Below are 23790 nucleotides of genomic sequence, written 5' to 3'. Positions count from 1 at the left end.
GAAGACAGAACTGAGTGCTCCGTTCACTGTCTGTACAGTTAGCACCTTAGGCCCTTTATGTCCTGAAACTTTGGTTCCTGTTGGAGAATAGGAATGGAGCCTCCTACTTTATAAAATTATTAAGAATATTAATTGAAATATCTCATTTAAACAAACCCAATACGAACTGGGGGGCTCTGTTGTTTTTAGGGGAGAGCTGTGTTGTCAGGGTCTTGCTACACAGCTGAGACAACATCTAACTCATGATTCTCCAATTCTGCTTCCCAAGGGAGGATTACAGGTGTGCACCACCCTACCAGTTAGGGTGTTTGATTTTGTTAAAAACCCTCACAGACTATGAATTTTTGATTCTGCCATATGATTGGAAGTCATTGTGATTTGAGTTTTAGTTTGTCTCTTCCAACTAGACAAGTCTTGTGCTCCTGATGCAAAGATTCCAGTAACTTCTACAGGCCGGAGTCATACTGTGCCATATAGCCCGACGTCTAAAACAGATGTTTTAAAGTGGGGTAAACAGCAGAGATGGTGCCCTGAGTGGGAATCCTCCAAAGATGTTGACATTCAACATACTGTGGGCTTCATCCCCATACTCACTGTGGTCCACATCTTGCCAGTGGGACATTCCTGGGGACTGTCATTTAAAGAGTCTAGGAGTCTTTAAAGAGTAAATAAGTCTACCTGCTTTTTTGCTTACTATGTGATTTGGAAAATTCATTTTCTCTTCTGGTACCTTGAAGGGAAATAAAACGATAGCCTGCATTTCACAGAGAGTGCTAGGGACAGCTTGGAGAAAACATGTCATGTTCCGAGTGACGCTTGGAGTCAGCCTCTTACAGAACATTAAACATTTCACTGGTATGATTAACAGGTGGCAAGGGCTGTGGCGAGATGACAAGGCAGAAGATTATGGGACCCAAGGACGTCTCCTTTAGCAAGACTTCGGTGCACGTCTGAAGACATTGATTAATGATACCCCTTGTCCCTTGGGAGCAGCGTAGCGGGAGCACAGGTGCGCTGAGAGATGTGAATCCGGGGGTGGGGTGGGAAGACTCGGGCCACATCCATCAGGGAGGGCAGGAGATCAGGTTTGAACAGTCTCCTCAGGATTCCAGGGTCACTCCAGCTATCTCCCCAAAGGCTCTAAATGACTTTTCCAGGCTGAAGCTGGAAATCCTCAAGCCTCCCTGATCCAAAGACACACTCATTTTTTTTTTTTTTTACAGCCGTTGGAACCACTGCTCATGTTTATTGGAAAAGCAGAACATAAGGCATCTGTGGCTTCCACAGGTCTTCGAGTCCTGGCTCTATCACCTCTAAGCTTACCATTCCCTTGGGAGGTAAAGAAACTGCTTTAACTTAATGTTCCCAGAGAGAATTAGTGAGAAGGCACACCTATGTAGCATATTATGAATAGCACTGCTTAAAGAGGTTGAGTCAGGGAGAGTGGATGAAGATTGGTCCCAGAACAGAAGTTCCTTCCCATCATGCCTGTCCAGCCAAGGGCACAGACTTATCCCTACCACCCCCCCCCCCAATACTCATGCAATACAAGGTACTTCTCACAGAGGTGCTTGGACTTCCTACAAGCAGAAAGGTAGCAGTGTAACAGTAATGGCCACTTTTATCAGCTTCATGTGTCTGGAGTGGGTTCTGGGCGGTTGGCAGTGTAGAGCCAAAGGATTCTTTCTATTGGTGAGACAATGTGGATAGGCATTAGATCTGGAGGGCCATCATCAGACGAGATGAACCAGCAGCCGCTCAGCTGACTTCTTAGTAACACAGCTGGGACAAGATCAAACATGGCCATGGTAAGGATAGTGAGAGCACTCTTGATTAAAAGAATTGATTAAAAGAAAGTGTCTGTTCTGCAAATACTTCTGTCGGGGTACCGGTTGGCCTTTTATGGGAACCTGAGCAGAGAGCATGTGTGTGTGTGTTTCAGGACAGAGGATTGGAGGTTGCAGAAGCTTTGGTTAGAATACCTGGACAAAGCCCTTTGGGAGCCTAGGTGGGAACATAGACCTTACTGAATCCCTCCAGGCAGGGAAATGTATTTGCACAGTAGAAAGTCTCAGTGTGTTGGGGTCAGTGACCTTGTCCTCAGAAACATGGCAAGCTGAGCAAACACCAAGTTAAGACTCCACAAAGGCTGGACTTAATTCCTATTTGGGAATATGGGTGATGAAATATGGTGTGTCCATAAAAGCAATTACACTTTAGATTAAAACATCCTGTAGGTAATCATGTCAGCCCTGGAGAGCTGTGGTTGGAAAACAGATATAATTTATCTTTACCAATTACTAGCTGCCTCTGTTCCTTTGCCCAGTTCTCTTACCTGTGATGAACTCATTAAGTCTTAACAGGCTTCGGCTATGGGAGAAATGCTGACTGAAGTACGGGTGCGTGCCCTGCATATTTACATGTAGGCACCCTGTTTCTAAAAACTTGGGGAAAAAAAAAACAGAACATTCCAGAATGTTTTAGAACAGTTCATGGATGTGCCAGCTCTGGTTGTTGAGACTCAACACCGACTCTTTTCTGAAATAAAAGCAGAGTCCCGTGATATCTTCGTGTATATCGAGGTTCTAGAATGTTCTCTCCCCAATGAAGGGACCCTCTAGAGGCTGAGGGCCAGACTTAAGATCCAATTGCCTTCCAATTTTAAGGCCCTTGTGTGGGACCAGGACAGAAAGAGGGCATGCTGCACATGGGGTCTGAAGCCGGATGGCCAGTAAGGCTAGCACCCAATGGGAAAGAAAGCAAGACTTGTCACTTTACCCAGTTAGACTCTACCAAATGCCTAACGGATATCTCCTATAATGTTTGAAATAAGTGCACATAGAGAGCCTGTGTTTATTCTCTCAATTAGCCAGCACAGGAAAGGCCTGCATCCACCTGCACCTGCTACCCATGCAGATAGGGGGCGCGCGCGGGCTCCCGGCCCAGAGCGTTGATGTGCTGCTGGGCACTTGCGCCCCCTAGCTTCTCATTGAGTTTTTGGTTCACCAGCTCCAGGTGGCGGCTATTCTTCCGTGCCTGCCTCAGGGACCTCTTGACTTTCTTGACCCGCTCTCGGAGCTGCCTGTTCCGCTTCTCCAGGGTGGCCACTTTCTGCTGCAGCTTCTTGACATGGTCCTCTTCCTCAAACAGGGCTTTCTGCACCGAGGAGCACATGAGCTGAGGGCAGAAACAGTACATAGGGAGGGGTAGGTGAGTCTCAGAAGGTATGACGCCGACAATGACCTTCACCTGGGAATCCTGGCTGACCTCAGACACAAATAGATCCCCCACTTTGCTCTTCTTTGTAGAAATTTTCGTTTAAAATATATTCTAAATACTTGTCACTGGCGGCAGGAAGGAAAGAGCTTCCTATAAATCAGTAAGCATGTGCGCAAGGATATGGGGTAGTTCACAGGGAGGAGTCATAATTGTCTTTCGAACATGCAAACAGATGCTTAACCATGCTTGCAGAGGTAAAAGCAGTTTGAAGCCATGGCAGGTTATTATTATCTACGGATTTATGGATGGTAGGGGATACTAAGGATTAGACCTAGGACTATAAGCAAATGTTCTGCTCCGAGCTGCATCCCCAGCCCTCTTTTGTTGTATATAGACTGCCAGAGTCAGGATGTGGGCAGCAGAACTCTACTGGACAATACGTAGACCCCCATAATGAGCACATGAACTCTGTCAAAATAAAAACGGTGTATGCTTTGACCTAGTGATTCTGAAGCATCATCTCACAGAAATACGTTCACATGTGCAAACCATCAGATATACGAGTATCGCATGCTGTTTGTTACTTACTTCCTTGTGGAGTGGATGTTAAAGATTAAACCCAATGGCCTCAGAGCATGCTGGACATGTGCTTGGCCACTGAGTTATATCCCATCATTTGTTATTTGAAAGGTGATTTAAACAGTGATGCAAGCCTAGGATCCCAGCATTTGCAGGCTGAACCAAGATTGCTTTCCATTTGGGCTAAACCAGACTATCTCCAACATGTATTTTTAAAAATGTAATACCAAACACAAGGTTTTTGTTTTAAAGGGTTGAAAACATCTTTAAAACGTCCATCAAAAAAGACCTGGCTCAAAAATCACAATAGGGCCGAGAGTGCAGCTCAACCATAGAGACTTGTCTAGCAGGCACAGGATTACAGGAAAGTAAATCACTACATGATTGAAGAGCTTTGTATCTTGTGTCTTTAAGGGAATAACGAGGCTCCATAGGAACATTGCTGAAGCAAGGTGTGAGTCGCAGTGTTCCTATAGAAAGCCCAGTACAGGATGATGTGGACATTGTGATGTCAGGGTTATTATGAGGGCTATAGCACCTGATCCCATGTACCTATGCTTACATATATGTATGCTCTTTCTGAGAGAATGCACAAGCAGCTGGTAAGTGTTGTATCTCAGGAGCAGAGGGGGCAGGAGTGTGGAGAGGCTGAGCCTTTTCTTTCTGGGTACCCTTTGAGTCTTGTGCTATAAGCTAGATCCCACTCTCATAAGGAAGTAAGAGGTCTTTTCACCACTACACATCATCTACCCCCACATGTTATCCATTATCAAGAACTGAACGACCAAAGGCCTCAGCATCACTGTCCTCTGCTTACAAATAGAGCCTTCCAAATCTGCAGGACCTGTGTATGTGGGATCCTCCTCATCAGATTCAACCAACCATGTATCAGAAAGAGAAGAAGGAGAAAAAGAAGAAGAAAAGGAGGAGGAGGAAGAGGAGGAGGAGGAGGAGGAGGAGGAGACAGAAGAGGATGAAGAAGGGGAGGAAGAGGAAAGAAAGAAGGAAGGAAGAGAGAGAGAGAGAGAGAGAGAGAGAGAGGAGAGAGAGAGAGAGAGAGGGGGGGGGGAGGGGAGGGGAGGGAAAGGTGGGGGAGAGGAGAGGGAGGAGAGGAAAAGAAAGGAAAAAAGAAAGAAATCCTGGAAGTTCCTAAAAGCATAGTTTGTATTTACATGCTAAGTACTACCCCAAATCCAAACGAATGGGGTTTAAGCTTCCCCAGCTATAGCCTGACACCATCTCTCAGACCTTTAGTCTGTCTCTAACACCTATCATTTAGGTTATGTTCTCTGTGCTTCTTTTGTGTACTTTGTAGGGAGACAACTGATGGGTGCATCTGTTCTGGGGCATATATAGACTGTTTACCAGAAACCAATGCAATACAGCAACTGTTTATGCATGTTGTGTTAGGTGTTCTACAACATCCAGAGGTTGCTGTATACAAATTCAGTGTGAGACTATACATAATACATAAGGAACTTGAGCATCTGCAGACTTTGGTATTGGAGGAAGGACCCCAGGACCAGTGTCCTTCACGAGCTGAGGGAAGAGTGCGTTCATCTGGCCCCAGCCACCCACACTACAGTATGGTTAACAGCAATATGGTTAAATGTGTAGCCTTTTGTGGTGGTTTGAATATGCTTGGCCAGGGAGTGGCACTGCTTGGAGATAAAGCCTTGTTGGAGTAGGTGTGGCCTTGCTGGAGAAAGTGTGTCTCTGTGGGTTTGCAATTTAAGGTCCTAGTTGCCTTAAAGCTCCTAGCAGCCTTCAGATGAAGATGTAGAATTCTTAGTTCCTTCAGTCCTATGTCTGCCTGGATGCTGCCATGCTTCAACCTTGATGATAATGGACTGAACCTCTGAACCTGTAAGCCAGTCCAGATTCAATGGTGTCCTTTTTAAGAGTTGCTTTGGTCATGGCATCTGCTCACAGCAGTAAACCCTAACTAAGACACCCTGAGGCCAATTGTCCTGGTTTCTCACCCACCCTTTTCTGCTTCCAAATGCTCTCACCACCAGGCTCTGGGACTCGAAGGTCTGTTCCCAGCTTTTTGAAGTGTTATAAGTAGACAGTCCTCAGTTGATTTTCCAGAACCTGTCCTGGATTCCCTTCCCTTTCCTCCAGCATTTATAATCAATGACTAGGTGTGACACAGAATTAGGAACTCCAGGGCCCCTCATCCTATCTTGGAACATCTCTGAAGGGACATCTCAGTTTCACTGTGTCCCATGAGCTAGACTAGGTACCCAGTGAAGTGGCAATTACAAATAGTTTTACCTTTTTACTGGTCCTTTATCATCTCTTGCCCTCCTGTCCCCAGGCATGCCTCTAATGACAGGATTATTCTCTTAAAATACTCTTGCATGCTTCTCTCCTCTCAGAGTCTCCCCTTCAGGAAGACTGACTCGCCACACAGGGTTTCCTCAAATGTAGCATAAGATTAAACATTGGGGTTGAAATATTTTATGAGTTTTTCCTAGAAAGCTTTTGGACTCATGTCCTGACACATATTAAAGTCATTGTCAGCCAGTAGTCGAAAATACAGGGACGTGGTTTAAAACTGGGCCTTTGTGGTCAGACCCTCCTACACATCTCGAGTCTTACTAAGCTTGTGCACCACAAGTTTGACCACAAAGTATGCTGGCTCCTGGTTCTTTCACCAGTTCACTGTGATCTTTCCCATCTCCAAGGCTATGCCTCAGTCTCTCTTCCTAGAGCACCATTCTCCTGAAGCTCTCTCTGAACCTTCTTAAAAAGACAAGTCTCGGCCGGGCGGTGGTGGCGCACGCCTTTAATCCCAGCACTTGGGAGGCAGAGGCAGGTGGATTTCTGAGTTCGAGAGTTCGAGGCTAGCCTGGTCTACAGAGTGAGTTCCAGGATAGCCAGGACTACACAGAAAAACTCTGTCTCAAAAAACCAAAAAAAAAAAAAAAAAAAAAGACAAGTCTCATGTAACTGAAGCTGGTTTCAAATGGATTATGTAGCCCAGGCTAGCCTTGAATTCCTGATCTTTCTACTTCAGAGTCTGAGTGCTGGGATTCTGAGCATATGCCACTATATCTAGCTGTCTGGCAATCTCATAAGCCCTCTATGGGCCCACTTTCATGATGCTATCTATACTGTGCTCTCTCTCCTGCAGTTATTCATACTAGGAATAATGAGTCTCCGTGCTTTTGGCAGATCAGAAATTCTTCAAAACCTAACTCAACATTGACCTGTGGGATCTTGTTGCCTAGCAGTTTTGGATATATGCGGGGGGAAAAAATGAGCCCGTGTTCCAAAGTTGTTGTTTAATAGTTTCGAACTCCTGGAATGTCAATGCTTCAGGGAGACCACATGTGCAATACTGCCCTCTTCTGGCCAAAATGACACCCCTCAATCCATACATACCCATAAGAGAAAGTGGGTATGGGAACCTTGAGGAACACATATCATTTCTATCATATATGGGTGAATAAGTAAGACCTATATATTTTAATATTCCGTGTGTCTAAGTAGCTAGGACACTTTGTATCCATTCTCCCTATATTGAGATCTGTGTACTGGCTAAGTAGCTAGGATAAACACTTTGTATCCACTCTCCTTATATTGAGGTCTGTGTAGGAGTTACAGTAGATTCTTCAAGAACAGGATAAAAGAAGATAAGCATCCTCTACCAAAACAAGAGACCCAGTTCTTTCCATTTGAACAGAATCCATTAGTATGTGCTAGATTCTCACATCAAAGAGGAGTTGAAGGGATCACAGGGCATGAGCAATCATGGACAAAGCTTGTCCTCAGTCCCCAACATTCCTAGACCCCAGGGCAATGAAGTCCCTATTCTAGGGACTCCAGGGCAAGAAAGGCACAAATAACACAGGCAGCCAAGAGTGCCCTGAAGAAGCCACGATGAATCTGAGGCACCAAGCTGTCTTGGGGGCTGGGATGGGTGTTATGAAGGTAGAAATGATAAGTTCCAAAGCAAAGTTAAATGGTTTTTTTTTTTTTTTTTTTGGTGCACCATCCTGTGATCCTCGTGGCTTCTCCTTCCCCCCAGAGGAGCAAAGAAAGACATCAAAGGACTCACAGAACTTGCCCAACGCTATCAGTAGCAAAGCCATAATCCAAGACTACTGTCACACAAGCCTTTCCTCTTCGAAAAGATGCCATGTGCATTGAGACAATACCATGACATAATGAAGCTGTTCCTCATAAAAGCTAAAGTGGTTCTCCTGGGTTCTAGCCATCACCACTCCCCCAAAAGTAAGAATTCCTAAGAGAAGAACTATGCTTTGCAAATACATGGTATTTTAAGAAACTCCTGTTTTCTGAGTGGGTTGGGTGCCCCCTGGGTCTCTTGCATGTGGGAAGGATTATGGGAAGGGGTATCCAGGAGGGAGCCAGTGAGTGGGATCTAAAGTGAAGAAGTAAAAAAATAAAAATAAGTTAAAAATAAAGAGACACCTAAAAAAAAAAGAAAGAAAAGAAAAAAAGAAAGAAACTCTTATTTGTGGAATACTTTCCAAATGAACTCTTTCTGGGGGAACAAAAGCCAAGATATGCTATTTGCTCTTTTAGCCTCCCCCCACCCCCCACCAGTAATCTGAGCTGCAAAGGGGAAAGGACCTGCTGGACTGGAGCAGGTACTCCACATTCTCTTTGAAGAAGAACCAAGAAGAATCCTGGGAGGAGCCCTGAAGCCACACATTCCCTAGCTCATCCTTGCAGAACCCCTGCACTCTCCCCAGGCTAAACTGGGGAGATGACTCTTTCGATAGATGCCTAAGCATCTCCACTTGGCCTGTGGCAGAGTTTTATCTGGAAGTTTCCATGTGGCTGAGAGAATGCCTGATCTGGGGCAGATGGGCAAACTGCCATGAGGCAGAGACTGTTCTCTGACTTTTAACAAGTTAGGCTGAGGTCCCCATGCTTCCTTATCTTTGAAAATTGTGTCTTTCTAAAGCTGGAGAAGTAATGAGCTAATTATATCAGATCAACTTTTTAAAAGATAAACAAGGAACCAAGACTGGGCAGATGTTTAATTGGCACCTCTCAAACACAAGGACCTGAGCTCAGCTCCCCAGATGCTAAGTAAAAACCTAATGCAGAGGTGCACACTTATAACAGAGATCCCTGAGTCTGGCTGGCCAGCTAGCCTAGTCTGATTGCCAAGTACCGGGTCCCAGATCCCACTAAGAGATCCTGTCTCAGACAAAAATAAAGAAACAAAAAACCAAAAAACAACAACAACAACAAAAAATGGTGTGTGGGGCTAGCTAGGTGATTAAGCCTGACAACCTGAATTTTATTCTCAAGAGCTACATGGTGGAAAGAGAGAACCATCTCTTGCAAGCTGTCCTCTGGCCTCTATGCAATACACCCATTATATATGAATGTTAAAAACACATAAAGTACAATAGGATAGAGAATAACTTAAGGTACCCAATGTTGACCTCTGGCTTGCACATGCACGTGCACAGTGCATATGGCTCCCTCACACAAGCAGCTATACATAAATACACACACACACACACACACACACACACACAAAGAAATCCAAAAGTGGACAGTTTAAATCATCTGTGATTGCACATAGAGAAAGCCACTGTTGACATTTCACTGTATATATTCCTATGGTTGGGTTTCTGGTCTAGGCAAGTATCTGAAGATTTCAAGCATGTAGGGGGCCGCCATTAGAAGATGGCGCTTGTTCCCTCTGTTTGAGGTGGAAAACAACTGCATTCAGGGTCGTAAACACCTGCTGTGAGCCTGCGTATCTTTCAGACGCAGCTCCTCACCCTCCCGAGCAGTATGTAAATGAAGTTCTGCAAGAAGCACCAATTAGACACTTATACACAGTTGTGATAACTATTTAAGCAGCACCCATTTCGGGCTTGGGGTCTTTCGCTTTGCAATCAATGGTGTGTTCCCCAATAAAGTGCGTGAGGAAGGATCCTGTTTTTGCGTCATCCTTGCTGGCGAGGCGGGCGCATCACAAGCAAAATTGGAATTATGCTGTTATTACATTGCCTATTCTAATTTTTTCCTGGAATTTAATCATGAGTATATTTTGCTATAAAAGTATCTCTTATTTGCCTATTGTTAATAAATGTCTCTGAGGCTTACTGCCTCACTCCACTAACCTAGGCCTACTCCTGGAAGCATCTAGCCTCCATACAACCATATCTTGACCTAGAATATTTTCAGCATCTGAGACTTACTGCCGAATAAACTCACCATCTCTAGCTCTTTCTGAATTCTGACTGGCTGATCAACCCAGCTGTTCTGGCTCAAGCTCTTCTCCAAACTGACTGATTCATTCTGGATTCTCGGTTTCTCCTGAATTGCTCTGCTTGGCCTCATACTAACTTTGGCAATCTGTTCTACTGGTTCCTTCTCCTCCTCTGGCTTATTCTAGCTTCACCTGTGTCTAGCTTGTTTTCTCTGCAACCTGTCTCTGTAAAACTCTCCTGGTAAAACTGCCCCCTCCTCCTTCCTGCCTTGCCTCCATTTCCTCTCCTCGTGAGAGCTAGACATATCCTATTCTGTCAAGTCTCTCTCTGATTTGTCACTTTGTCTGCCACTCAATTAGACATCACTTTTAAACACGGGTCCTTCCTTCTGCAAACTAACTTTACCTTCATCATTTGGGATTAAAGGTGAATACTAAGGGTGTATCTGTATTCCAGCCAGAGGAATTAAAGGTGGTGGCTATGGCTGAGCCACACAACAACTAGAAACAGGTTTTTTTTTTCCAGTAACCAACACAATCTTGGTGTTCACAGTGTGATCAAATATCCTGCAACATTTTCCAGACACTGGTCTGCATATTTCTTTCATTGATTATCTCAATAAAAACACATGTAGGAAGCATTGCAAGGTCCCCAGTAACTAGTCAGGAATCCTTTCTCCTTATAACCATAGGCTGAGGAGGGGATGATGGGATTGGTGCTGATACATCCTTGAGGCCAGGTGATCTTGATGCCCACCTCCATTGACAGGACACACTTATGGAGTGCTTCTTGTCCAAACCTCTGCTGGGAATACTCCTATCTCGTTTTCATTTCCCCCAAGAACTCAGGTTCTGTGAGAAGACCTGAGAGGTTAAGGAAATGTATCCATGTCACAGTCTAGAATCAACTACCACTTTCAAACTAGTTCAGTTTTCTTATATTCTTCTTTCCTTCCCTCCCTTCTTCTCACTCACTTTTTTCTTTTTCTCTCTTTAGTAAACAAAACTAAACAAAATACTTGCCATTGTGTTCCTGGGCAAAGTGAGGGGTAGAAGTGTTTCCCGAGTTACTTTGTAACACACTGGTAAGCATTGTGTCTAGCCAAACAAATATAGTGCTTCTAAAAAATCACTATTTCCTAGTAGTGGGCATTGCAAATGTGCTCCTTGAGAGCATCTTTCTGCACAGCTGCTTTCAATTTAAATAACCACCTACAAGGAACGTGTACTTTCTGAAGTATAAAAAACAAAAGGACTGTCCAAAAGTAACAAGACAGACAAATAGCTTGCCTTTTAAACACCTCATTCCTGTTCTTGAGATTCAAAATGAGAAGGAAAATTGGGGAGGATTTTATTTTAAAATGGAGAGTAGTGGTAATCTAACTATGGCCTATTACAGAATCTGACCCCACATGAATAAAGTTTTATTAGAATACAGCTACAATTGTATGTTTGCGTATTATCTGTGGCATTTTTTGTGCTACAGTGGCAGAGTTGAGTAGTTGCCACAAAGACCACAAAAGGTCCATAGGCTTAAGATATTTACCATCCAGTTCTTCATAAGGCTAGGGAGCAGGGAGCATCTGAAACCTGACCTCAGGAGGGACAAATGGAGGTGAAAATGTGATAATTAACCACTGGATGGATTCGGAGAGAAGGTGTTCTACAGCCAAGGAATGAACAAAGACAAGGAACAGACAAACATTTTAATCAGCGCTTCCAGGGGCCTTGTATATTCACCCCTCACCCCCACAATCACATTCATACCACTCTGGAACACTGACATGTGATTTCTGTGGGTCACAGCCCAGGGTACCAGTAATGTTTGTCCAAAGGTCATTGCACTCCACCCCAATGGACTGTGACCAATTTCAAAAGTCCAGATGGAGAAGTAAACTTTATACAACTTTAAACTGTAGAAGGTCTAGAAACAGTAGACAGTAGAGGCCAGGATTGCTTCACCATCTGCACTTCAGGGCTCAGCTGGCCTTAGCTCAGATACCCACAGTTCTCTTTGGCCCTTCTGAAAATCAGTTGGAAAGTTAGCTGCAGCATCATTTAATTCCCTTTCTAGAGAGAGAGAGAGATGGGTGTGGAGGCAGGCAGTCTCCAAGCTTGGCCAAACCCACAGCTACTGGGGAAACACCCAAACCTTGGAAGTGACAAACAGGGCAGTTCTTCCGAGGACTCTCTGGAGGGACAGCCTAAGATGCGAATGATAGCATTTGACTTGTTGGTGGGTCCTTTGCTCCACCCAAAGTCAAAAGTGTCGCCTTCTCTGTGCCAGGTGCCCAGCACAAGCAAAGACTGTGGCCTGAAGGAGAGGTGTGTGGGGAAGAGAAAGGTCATGAGAGAGAGTTAGAGTGAGAGTTATCTCCCATTGGACAGCACTGAGTAAGGAGATTCAGGCTCCCCACTTGGCCTGTCTGACTGAGCCCATCCCCAGGCCCCACTCCCAGTTCACTTAGCCAAGGAAGGGGCTATCAAGCACCCCTGATAAAAGAGGCCTTCAGAGTTAGGCAAAACTGGGACTGATTTCTAGTTCATAGGATTTGACACACTACATACTTGATATTTGTTACTCTGTGGGACTTGCCCCATCATCTGACAGTAGGGCCTTAGTCAAAGAATCTGCCTTAGCAAAGTTTTCTCACATGTATAATAGCATAATAATGCCGGTGTGGTGGTCTGAATAGAAATTCCTCCCCCCATAGGCTCATATATTTAAATGTGTGGTTATTAGGGAGTAGCCCTACTTGAGAGTGGCTGATAAGGAGGTGTGGCCTTGGTGGAAGAAGTATGTCACTGGAAGTGGGCTCTGGGGTTTCAAAAGCTCAAGCCAAGCCCAGTGTCTCTCTCTTCCTGCTGCTTGTGGATCCAGATGTATTACATGGTGGCCTATACACCACCACACATGCTGCCATGATGATAATGAACTAAACACCTGAAACTATAAGCAAGCCCCAATTAAGTGTTGTTTTAAATAACAGTTGTCATGGTCATGGTATCTCTTCACAACCATAGAACTTTGACTAAGCCTGTTTCATTGAACTTCCTGGAAGATTAAGTTGGTTAATATATTGAGTTTTTGACAAAAGCATCTGACAAACGGTAAACTTGACCCTCACTGATTGAAAGCTCTTCTTAACCATAGTAGGGTTTTCAAACATGTAGATATTTTCATAAGTATTTCTGCTTAGAAAATCTCTATTGACTCTTCCTCACATCTTTGTATAATTGATAACATTCATTGAACTCTCCAAGTCTTTTTTCAGAGTCACCTCCTCCATGAGGCCTTCCTCCAGGCAGAGCCCAGTAATCCCTCTTGGATCCATGTAAGTGTGTCACATTGTTCTCTTCTGGTTCATCTCACCCTGTCCTAAGCCTTGAACCCCTTGAGTTAAGATCTTTGTACCCAGTGCCAAGCAAATAATAAGTCCTCAGTGAATGATAGAAGAAAGTTGTAAGTAGAAACAGAAACAAGTTCAGTGGTTTGAACCTGAGCAACCAAGAAAATGATCTTTTGAGTGTTATAAAGGGTCCACCATCAACCCTGTGAGTCTATGATTCCCAAAATTAGTTTAATTTTGACTTGTTCTGACTATATTCAGAATTGACTTTTAGGATTCCTGAAATTAGTAAATTTTCTTTTTCTGATCCTGCCTTGGTCTTATTTGACTAGGTTATTTTGTACAACCTCATGTCAAATCCTGTAGAAGCAGAGCATGTTGGAAATGAGAAAAGAGTGTTGGGGAGGGGGGAATGCTGGATTTCCTAAGACTCAGAGGTATAGTTAGCTTTGGCAAACAATTTGACATAACATATGGTCTTCTGAAGAAACCTTCCATTGAGCAACATGGCCTCTGGCCACATCTGTGAAGAACCATCTAGGTTGATGATTGATGTGGGAGAGTCCAGCCCACTGTGGGAGGCAGCATCCCCCAGGCTTCACTATGCTTGGACTGTATAAGAAAGCTAGCTGAACATGCGTGAGCCAGTTAGCAGTATTCCACCATGGTTTCTGCTTGAATCCTGCCTTGATTTCCCTCAATGATAGACCATAATCTGGAATTATGAGCTGAAATAAACCCTTTCCTCCATTAAGTTGCTTTTGGGCATGGTGCTTATCACAGCAACAGAAATCAGACCATTCAGGATCATCATGTGAAATATAGGGCCTTGAGGTGTGCTGCCCAGGTGCCCTGGAATGAAGAGGATGGGGATGAATTCTTAGCCAGAGTTGGAATGCTAAGAATGGGAGAGACTGGGCTTCTGTAAGTGAACTCTCTGTCACAGTAGGCTGAGTCTTCCTAGCTATGGTTGTTACAGGGATGATAGAGCGGTGTCTTTGTTACTATAAATCTACTGCAAAGTGTTTCCCAAAATGGGTTCCACAGCAGACTCACCTCCTTGGGTGGCTGCATGGTCAAATATAGTTCAGAAATGATGTAACTCATGCCTTCTTCTCTGATAGAATAGTTATTCACTATCTGAAACTTCATCTTAGGGCAAGAGTAAGCAACCTTCTATGTGTTCCCAGGCGAGGTGTGCATGCATTTTCTCTCACAGTGAGAGGTCTGGGACACACTGGGTAGTGGAACACTCTCCTGACCCCAGCTGCGCCTGACCCCAGCTGCTTCTCTAGTCCCTCTAGGGGAAGAAATGCCGAAATCACAGATTCCTGGGAGGGAAGGCTGCTCGGCTCTAGGTGCTGACCCCCTTTCTCTGTGAGTGAAGAGAAGGCTCCCACCTGAACTGATGGGGGGGAGGGGTTTACTTTTTTTGTGGCTTTCTAGGAGTTCAGTCCAAAACTTCAGCATACAGTAGATGGAACATGAATCTAGTTGCAGAAAGCCATTTAGATGGTGGCCTTGGGTATTTGCAGCCTTCTTGGTGACAGTGTCAGAAAGACATTTTCCAACTCATATTGCCTCCTGGAATATCACAATCCTTCCTTAGCCAGTCATGCCAGCTAATGTTTCTTTCTACAACAGCAACAGAGTTTGCCCTACACTGCAGACTGGCTTCACCCGTGGTCCTGGAATCTCAGGTTTGTAAAGATCTGGTGGTTGATCCTGCATGCGTGTGTGCCTGTATGAGAGCATGCGTGCCTGCCTCTATAATAACTCACATTGCATGGGTGAAAGGGCATCGTGTAGCTTTCTTAAAACCCAGCTGATACAGGCAGTGTTGGCGCACGCCTTTACTCCCGGCACTCGGGAAGCAGAGGCAGGTGGATTTCTGAGTTTGAGGTCAGCCTGGTCTACAGAGTGAGTTCCAGGACAGCCAGGTTTTTGAGAAACCCTGTCTCGAAAAACAAAAACAAACAAACAAAAACCCCACCTCAGCCGATGGCCTTGCTGCTACTAGGGTAAGAGGAGGATCTTCGCTCATTCCTGCCCTGGTTCTTGGTGTACTGGCCCTGGATGAATAGGCTGCAACTGAGCCACCAATAGGCTCTTTAAGCTCCTCCCTTCTGACTACTGCTGATGCTTAAATGATGCTCATGCTTTGACCTCAGGGCAGGAAACAGCCATGACAGATCCTTCTCACAAGGCTATGGGGAGTGTCAGGCTGGACTGCAGACCAAATGTCTGTGACACCAGCTCCACTGAGAAGAGAAATTCTACAGCAGAACCTCTCTGTTCCTGCTCCATCTCAGTGGTGCTCCATCCCACCTGCGCTCCATCTCAGTGGTGCTCCATCCCACCTGTGCTCCATCTCACAGGTGCTCCATCCCACCTGTGCTCCATCTCACAGGTGCTCATCCCACCTGTGCTCCATCTCAGTGGTGCTCCATCCCACCTGCGCTCCATCTCATTGGTGCTCCATCCCACCTGTGCTCCATCTCAGTGGTGCTCCATCCCACCTGTGCTCCATCTCACAGGTGCTCCATCCCACCTGTGCTCCATCTCACAGGTGCTCATCCCACCTGTGCTCCTTCTCACAGGTGCTCCATCCCACAGGTGCTCCAACCTACTGATGCTCCATCCAATGGGTCCTCCATCCCACAGGTGCAAACAATCTGACCCATCTTTGATCTGACCAGTAGCTAGCATTCAGTCTCCAGCTCTTCCACTGAGCCAAGCAGCAGAGTTTGGTTTTCTTCCTTGTGACTCCTGCATTTGCCTGGCATCTCTTGGCTGGCTGGAAACTTGAAGAGCTCCTGCTGTCCACCCTACTAGGGAATGCAATGGGAACTTAGCAGCTGAAAGCCTGCTTCTGTTTACTTCTTAGAGAATGGTGACTTTGTCCACGTGGCCATATCTAGGGCCAGACTCAGCAAAGACTGTTTATCTGGGAGAATTTATCAAGCGTAGACACGTTTTATGCTCCTGAATTAAGACAGGTGGCCCTGGAGCTAAAAAAAAAAAAAAAAAAAAAGGGGGGGGGGGGAGGGGGGGAGGACAAAGGGCTATGCTGGAAAGAGCCAGGGATGGAATGTCTAAGACTTTGCTTCTTTCCAAATGTGGCATGGACACTTGCTCACTCTCTAAGCGTTCCTTCCTTTCCCCCTCTCTTCTCCCTTTCCACCCCTACCATCTCCTCCCTTCCCTTCTCTTCTCTCCCTTCTCCTCCCCACTATTCTCCTCCCTCCTTTCTCTCTCCCTCCCTTCCCTCTCCCTCTCTCCCACCTCTATCTATTATGTTCATGCGTTTTGAGGGATGGACATTTACCCATGTGTAAATACATAGACATCAAAGGTGACATTTGTGACAGGCTCTCTCACTGACTGGAGCTCACTGATTCAGGCACACTGTCCTCCTGTCTTCAGTTCCCCCGTGTTAGGATTAGAGTTTGAGCCTACACAACTCTGTTTTAGAGTGCTAGGGTTCAAACGTGGGGCCTCGTACCTGCATGTCAAGCAAGTTACTGATGGAGTTATTACCCAGCCTCCCACTGCCTTTCCTACTAAATCTGATCCTGCTGAGGGGGAAGCTGAGCAACAATGGGGAAGCCTCGAGGTCACTGCATGTTGACTGTGGTTATTTTAACACACTGCCAGTTAATAATTTTATGTCCCAGAATGAAATCTCAGTTGATAATTCATTTGGTAAAAATGTGATTGGAAAAGTCATAAACAAGAGATGACAAACTCTAAAGGATGGTGATGAAAACTGCTGCCAATCCAAGGGTTGCCTTTCCTGGCATGTGCTGGATTCAGTCTTTGTAAACTGGAAAGCTTTAATAGCAGCAGAATTTCCATGTGGAAAGCATTAAAATTTTACCCAGAGCACAGCTTTGGCCAGATCCTGGGATGTATGAAAAGTGGATATTGTTTGTCAGAGAAAAGTCACAATGTAAATAAGTTTTAAAATGCCCTAATTAACCTTTCCTTATATATAAACTTCCAAGTTATTCCTGCAAATCTCTTTAATAGTCTATCTTCCTTACTGAAAAAAATATCAATTATCAAAGAATTGGAAACTACTGGAAAACAGGGAAAATAAGTAATCTCACCATACAAAGACAACTTTCATTTCTCTTTTAGTGTGATTTTTTTTAAAAAGTCTTACTATAAACCAATTAGTGTTTATTTTTTATTTTTTAAATGACGTAGGGGTATGGCTCAACAATAAATGATTTGTCCAGCATATGCAAGGCCCTGAGTTTGATCCTCATTACTACCAAAAATATGAATTTTTATTTACCAACCATATTTATTATTCTTTGAAATTATATCTATATCAATAGATAGATAGATAGATAGATAGATAGATAGATAGGTAGAATGACTAAATTGAGTTAATTAACTTGTATGATCTCCCATACTTAATTTTAGTAATGACAACATAAAACTTCACACCCTTTTTTCTGTTTTAGAAAAGATTTCTTCAGGTTGTTTTTAACTATATGTACAGGTGTGGGTATCTGGCCATGAGAGCAGGTGCCTGTGGAGGCCAGCAGCATAAGACTGTCCTGGAGCTAACTATAGGTGGTTGTGAACAGCCTAATGCAGGTGCCGGAAACCAAACTCAAGCCTTCTGGAAGAGGGGTAACAGTTCTCACTCTTAACATCTGATTCCAGTCCCACTTGTAGCAATTTTCAAATATATAATATACATTTAATATATTTATATTTATATTTATATTTATATTTATATTTATATTTATATCTTACTGGGCATACCACACAATGTTCAATAACCATTGAACGCATTCTTCCGATGTAGCTGTAGTTTGTATCCTTTGACCAAAGATCCCACCTTCCTCCCCCTCGGCCTCTAGTACACACAGTTCTGTTCTCTGCTTCCTTGAGATCATTCTTTTTACATTTTTATTTCATTCTATTTTTGTTTTGAGACAGGGTCTCTACATAACCTGGCTGTCCTGAAACTCATTCTATAGACCAGGATGGCCTTGAACTCACAGAGATCTACTCGCCTCTGCCTCCCAAGAGCTGGAATTAAAGGCATGCACCACCACACCCAGTGAGAGCATTCTTTTTAGACTTTGCAAATGAGTAGGACCACAAGCCTGTTTTATTTCACTTACATCCTGTTCTTGGGCACTTTGGTTGACTTCATAGCTTGGGGATTTAACTAATGAAGCGGTGAACAGATCCTCCCTGATATAACCACCCCATGTCCTTCACGCTCACATGAGTTTCACTTCAGATAGTCAGTAGTGAGATTACTGGAACCTAAATTAATCTTATTTCTTTCTTGTCTGTCTGTCTGTCTCTCTCTGTCTCTCTCTGTGTGTCTTTCTCTCTGTCTCTCTGTCTCTGTCTCTCTCTTCTTCTTCTTCTTCTTCTTCTTCTTCTTCTTCTTCTTCTTCTTCTTCTCCTTCTCCTTCTCCTCCTCCTCCTCCTCCTCCTCCTCCTCCTTCTCCTCCTCCTCCTTCTCCTCCTCCTCCTTCTCCTTCTTCCTTCTCTCTCCCTCCCCCCCTCCTCCAGGAAGCTTTCCACAATCACAGTACTAATTGATAGCTAGTTCTCACTGAGAGTATAAGGGCTCTTTTTGCCCACCAATGCTTACTACAGTAGTCAACCTTCATTGTCAACTTTGACTCAGTTCTCTAGGAGACACCCTTTGTCATGTGAGGTCATGTCCAGAGAGTATTAACGGGGGAAGGAAGATGCCCACACACCCTGAACAAGAGTAGCACCATCCCATAAGATGGAGGCTCAGCCTAAAGCCAAGGAGCAAGCCAGATGTACGAGAACATTCCCAGTTATCTGCTTCCTGATGCATCCAGATGTGAGCATGCAGGATCCTACTATTCCTAACCACCACTCCTTTCCTACTTGGACTACTTAAAATTAAAGCCATTTCATGAGGTACAAGGTGATACAACCATGGTAGTTTTAATTAGCATCTCTCTGATGACTATTGATGATAAGAATGTGTTTTTGGATATGAGAGAGGTGTCCTAGCTCTTACCACTCTCTTCCTTGTTCCCTTGGGATGGAATCTCCATTCCTGTGGAAATGATTACTGGGCCTTTGCTAAGGATTGCCTTAACTCTGCAGGCCATCTCAGGTTGTAAGAATGTTTTAACAGTGTTCCTTCTTCTACTCCATGAACAGTGGATATCTCTATTTGACATCTTTAATTGCTTTCATCAGTGCTGTGAATAGTTTTCATTGAAAAGATCTTTCACCTTTTTGGTTCAATTTATTTCTAAGAATTTTATTATTTCTTGTAGCTCCTGTAAATGAAATTATTTTCTTCTCACCTTAGGTAGATTGTTGGTGTATAAAGACACTACTTATTTATACATACCTTCCAGCCTCACTGGATTCATTTATTGGCTCAAATAGACTTTTTGTGGTGTCTCCAGGGCTTTGTATATCTGAGATGTCATTGCAAACACAGACAATTCAACATTTTCCTTTCCAACGCCTTTTATTTCTTCCTTTGCCCAACCGTTGTAGCTGTGACTTCAGTTCTGTGCTGAATAGAAGTGGCCAGAATGATTTGTGTTCACCTTTATTGACCTTGAAGGAAAAGCTTTGACCATTCCATCAAATGAAATGAGTGTTTGGGTTTAGCTGTGTGTACGTTATACACACACACACACACACACACATACACACACACCCCATTTCCATGTAATATATTATAGCATGCAAAGTAGTAGGTTTCCTTATATTATTTTCATAATCCTTGTTTTGGCTGACTCTCCCCACTCCCACATAAATACACACACACACATATTTATGATATTCTAATATATATTAGAAGCTATGATCTTCTAATATGAGAGAAAGATATGCAGTGTTTGTCTTTGCGAGCATTTGTTAACTCACTGGATATAATTTCTAGTTCCACCCATTTCTCTGTGAATTGCAGTTTCATTTTTTACGACTAAATAAAACTCCATTGTATCCATGCACCATGTTTTCATCTCCATTCATCTCCTGATGGACATCTAGGCTGATCCCATTTCCTAGCTATAGTATGTGGCCTTTTTGGTGTTGGGGTATGTTCTTTGACTGATTTATTGAAAATTTTTAGCATGAAAAGATACTAGATCTTGCCAAACTCCTTTCTCTACCTACTGAGATGACCACATGAGTTTTGCCCTTCGCTCTGTTAATGTGCTACATCTTGTTTGTGGATTTGTATATGTAAAACCATGCTTGCATCCCTAGTATAAATCCTTGACCATGGTCAACTTCTTCCTGGATATTTTTAAGAGCATGATTTGATTCTACCTAGTTACAATTGGTTGGAAATTACTCCTGGTCCATACCATTGTGGCCAGAAACCAAATACTTGATATTATTTCAATCTTCCAGAATAGTTCAACATTTTTCCTATCTTATCAGGCCTGCAGAATATGCCATGGGTACTTGAGAGGAATTACAGTGTTCTTAAAGGTAAAGTGTGTCTCTTATAGATGACACACAGTTTGGGGTCTTTCTAGGTCTTTTTTTTTAATCCATTCTGTCACAGTATGTCTCTTGATCACAGAATTTAATCTCTTTACATTCTGATATGTAATTATTCATAGAGCTAATTTCTGCCATTTGTTATTTCCTGGATGTGTGGCCCCTTCCTTTCTCCTTTGTTGCCTGCCTTCTGATAAGCTTTAGCCAGTGTTTTGTTGTTGTTGTTGTTGTTGTTTTAAAATCCCCTACTATACTTTGCATATCTACAAAGGTTTGGGCTTTATGGTTACCTAAACTTACAAAAGCCATTTTATAGTTCCAATAGGCTATTTTAAACCAATCATTACTCATGTTCCTAAAACTACAGTTTGTAGACCCAGCATGATGGTACACACCTTCAATTCCAGCACTTGGGAGGCAGAAGCAGACAGATCTCTGTGGGTTAGAGGCCAGGCTGAACTGTATGAGTCACCATGCTGGGAAGAGACAGAAGGATCCCAGGGGCTCACTGGCCAGCCAGCTGGTTTAGCCTAATTGATGAGTTAATAAAAGACCCTGTATCAAAACATGTAAATGGTGTTTCTGAGGATGACACTGGAGGTATTCCTTAGCCTATGTGCACACAAATATACCTCCATACACAACACATACATACACACACACTTACATACATTTTAAAAACTACAGTTTGACTATTCCCCACCCACATTTTATATTTGTTTTGTCTTTTCATTTTTAGACAGGGTCTGTCTCACTGTAGGCCACGGTGGCCTCAAACAGGCCAAGCTGGCCTTGAATTTCTGATCCTCCTGCTTCCACTCACTGACTTTTCAGGCATATGCCACCATGCCCGGCTCTCCTGTTCTAATGTTACAATTTGCATCTTTTTATATCATGACTTATTTGACACATTATTCTAGCAATTACTTTTAAGTTTTTTGTTTCTTGCATGCTGAAGATAAGTTTTACATATATTTACAGATCATTAAACTATTAGACTTTTCTCAATTTGACTGTGTAGTTACTTAACACTAATGTATTTTTATACTTTGTTGGCTTGCTCCTTGAGCTTGAAGAAATTCCTTTAACAGTTTTTCTAAGGCAGTTCTGGGGAAGGTCTCCCTATCTTTGCTTGTGATGAAGAGCCTTCATCTACCTTCATTCTGAAGGATAGTGTTGCTGGGTATCATAGCCCATGTTGATAGCTTCTCATATCTCTACTTAGTTTATCTCATTCTATCCTCTTACCCTGCAAAGCTCCTATTAGGAAAGCTTGCTGTTCCTCATTGCAACTTCCTCAAGGGAATGGCATCATTCTTCTTGCTGTTTTTATAATTCCACCTTTGTCTCTGATTCTTGACAGTTATCTTGATGAAGCCTCCTTTGGACTGGATATGATTGGAATGTAGATACAGTATACTCACAATCCAAGCCTACTTCATAGACTCAAGTACCACACATGCCAGCACACTCCACTGGCCATAGGTCTGAATATATTTATATTGTGTCTAGATTTGAAATTTTTTATTTTCCTAAAATATACTTTATGATCTTTTCTGTCTTCTCTTCTTTGAATTTCTATAACTGACATTTTGTTCTTTGGAATGCTGTGCCAGAAGTTCCAAAACTTGCTCCATTCCATATCAATATTTTCTCATCTGACTGTGTACTTTTAAATATCCTATCTTTGATCAATTCTGCTGTGATTTGATCTCTTGCATTGCTCATTTCATTTAGGCTTCTTAGTTCTAGAACTTTTTAATTATTTTTTTTGCTTTGATCATTAATTGTTTTCCTGACTCACTGAATAGTTTGCTGAACTTCCTTAAAATAATTATGTGGAATTCTTTGTCAGGGAGTTCACATGTCTCCCTCTCAGTAGAATCAGTTAAGTTTTCTATTATTCTTTGGTATTTTCGTGTTTCCTGATCCTTTTTGATTCATGTAGTCAGGTGTGGTATCTACAAAGTTGTGGAAGTGGAAGCATATTCCACTCTTTGAGGACTGATTTTATCTGGGTAGTGGTCCTCCCCATGTACTCTGTTTGAGGCACAGTCTCTCCTATTGGTTTCAGCACTGTGCACTCCAGGACACCCAGCCTATGAGCATGTACGTGGGTGCTAAGGGTCCAAACTCAGGTTGTCAAGCTTGGATGGCAAGCACTGTTACATACTGGGTCATCTCCCTAACCCCCAGTCATATTCCTAAAAACACAGTGGTATCTTATTTTGGGGTTGGTAATTTTGCTCTTTGAAATTTTTTACATGAAACTATCACAACCCAATAGTTGAGCAGCCAAGTGACCACAATTAATTCAACATTATTCCTTCATTTATTTAACCATATTCTCTATATTAGATTTACAGGTTGCTTCTGCATTCTTTATTGATTTAAGTGGTGTTAAGAAACTTAAGCTGCTACATTTTTTTCTTCATGAGAATTATTCTTTAAGATCAACACTTGAGGTTAGACTTGGTGGCATAGGGCTTTAATCCCAGCATTTGGGAAGCAGAGGCAGGTGGATCTCTATGAATTCCAGGCCAGTCTGAACTACATAATGAGACCTTTCTTCAACAACCCAGAGGTTAATCAATCAATTAAAAAGTAAAATTAGTATTTAAAGTGAAATTACAAGAGATAAAGGACATTTCTTTGGGTTTTGCTTTATGTTACCAAGGTGTTTCCAGCAAACATCCTTCTGATACAAGGTTTACTTTTTTTTAAGATTTATTTATTTATTTCGTGTATATGAGTACACTGCCATTGTCTTCAGACACACTAGAAGAGGGCATTGGATTCCCCATTACAGATGGTTGTGAGCCACCATGTGGTTGCTGGTAATTGAACTCAGGACCTCTGGAAGAGCAGTCAGTGCTCTTAACTGCTGAGTCATCTCTATGTGTTTCTTTCTCTAATTTGCCTGATGTTTATCTCGGTAGA

The 23790-nt window shown here is 43.2% G+C and overlaps 1 protein-coding gene across 1 annotated transcript in view; it reads right to left on the bottom strand.

Moving 5' to 3' along the window:
* Positions 1–1219: 1219 nt before the first annotated feature.
* The window catches only part of Ccdc3 (coiled-coil domain containing 3), a 91534-nt gene continuing 68963 nt past the window's right edge, over positions 1220–23790 (bottom strand). Inside the window, exon 3 of the mRNA XM_028764952.1 lies at positions 1220–3177. Within this exon, the coding sequence (XP_028620785.1) occupies positions 2905–3177 (273 nt within the window). The 3' untranslated portion in view covers positions 1220–2904. The remainder of the gene's footprint in view (positions 3178–23790) is intronic.

Source organism: Grammomys surdaster, unplaced genomic scaffold (assembly GCF_004785775.1).
Source record: "Grammomys surdaster isolate TR1022 unplaced genomic scaffold, NIH_TR_1.0 146, whole genome shotgun sequence".
Taxonomy (NCBI): domain Eukaryota; kingdom Metazoa; phylum Chordata; class Mammalia; order Rodentia; family Muridae; genus Grammomys; species Grammomys surdaster.
The sequence above is the reverse complement of the archived record's forward strand: the minus strand, read 5'-3'. Positions and strand labels throughout refer to the sequence as shown.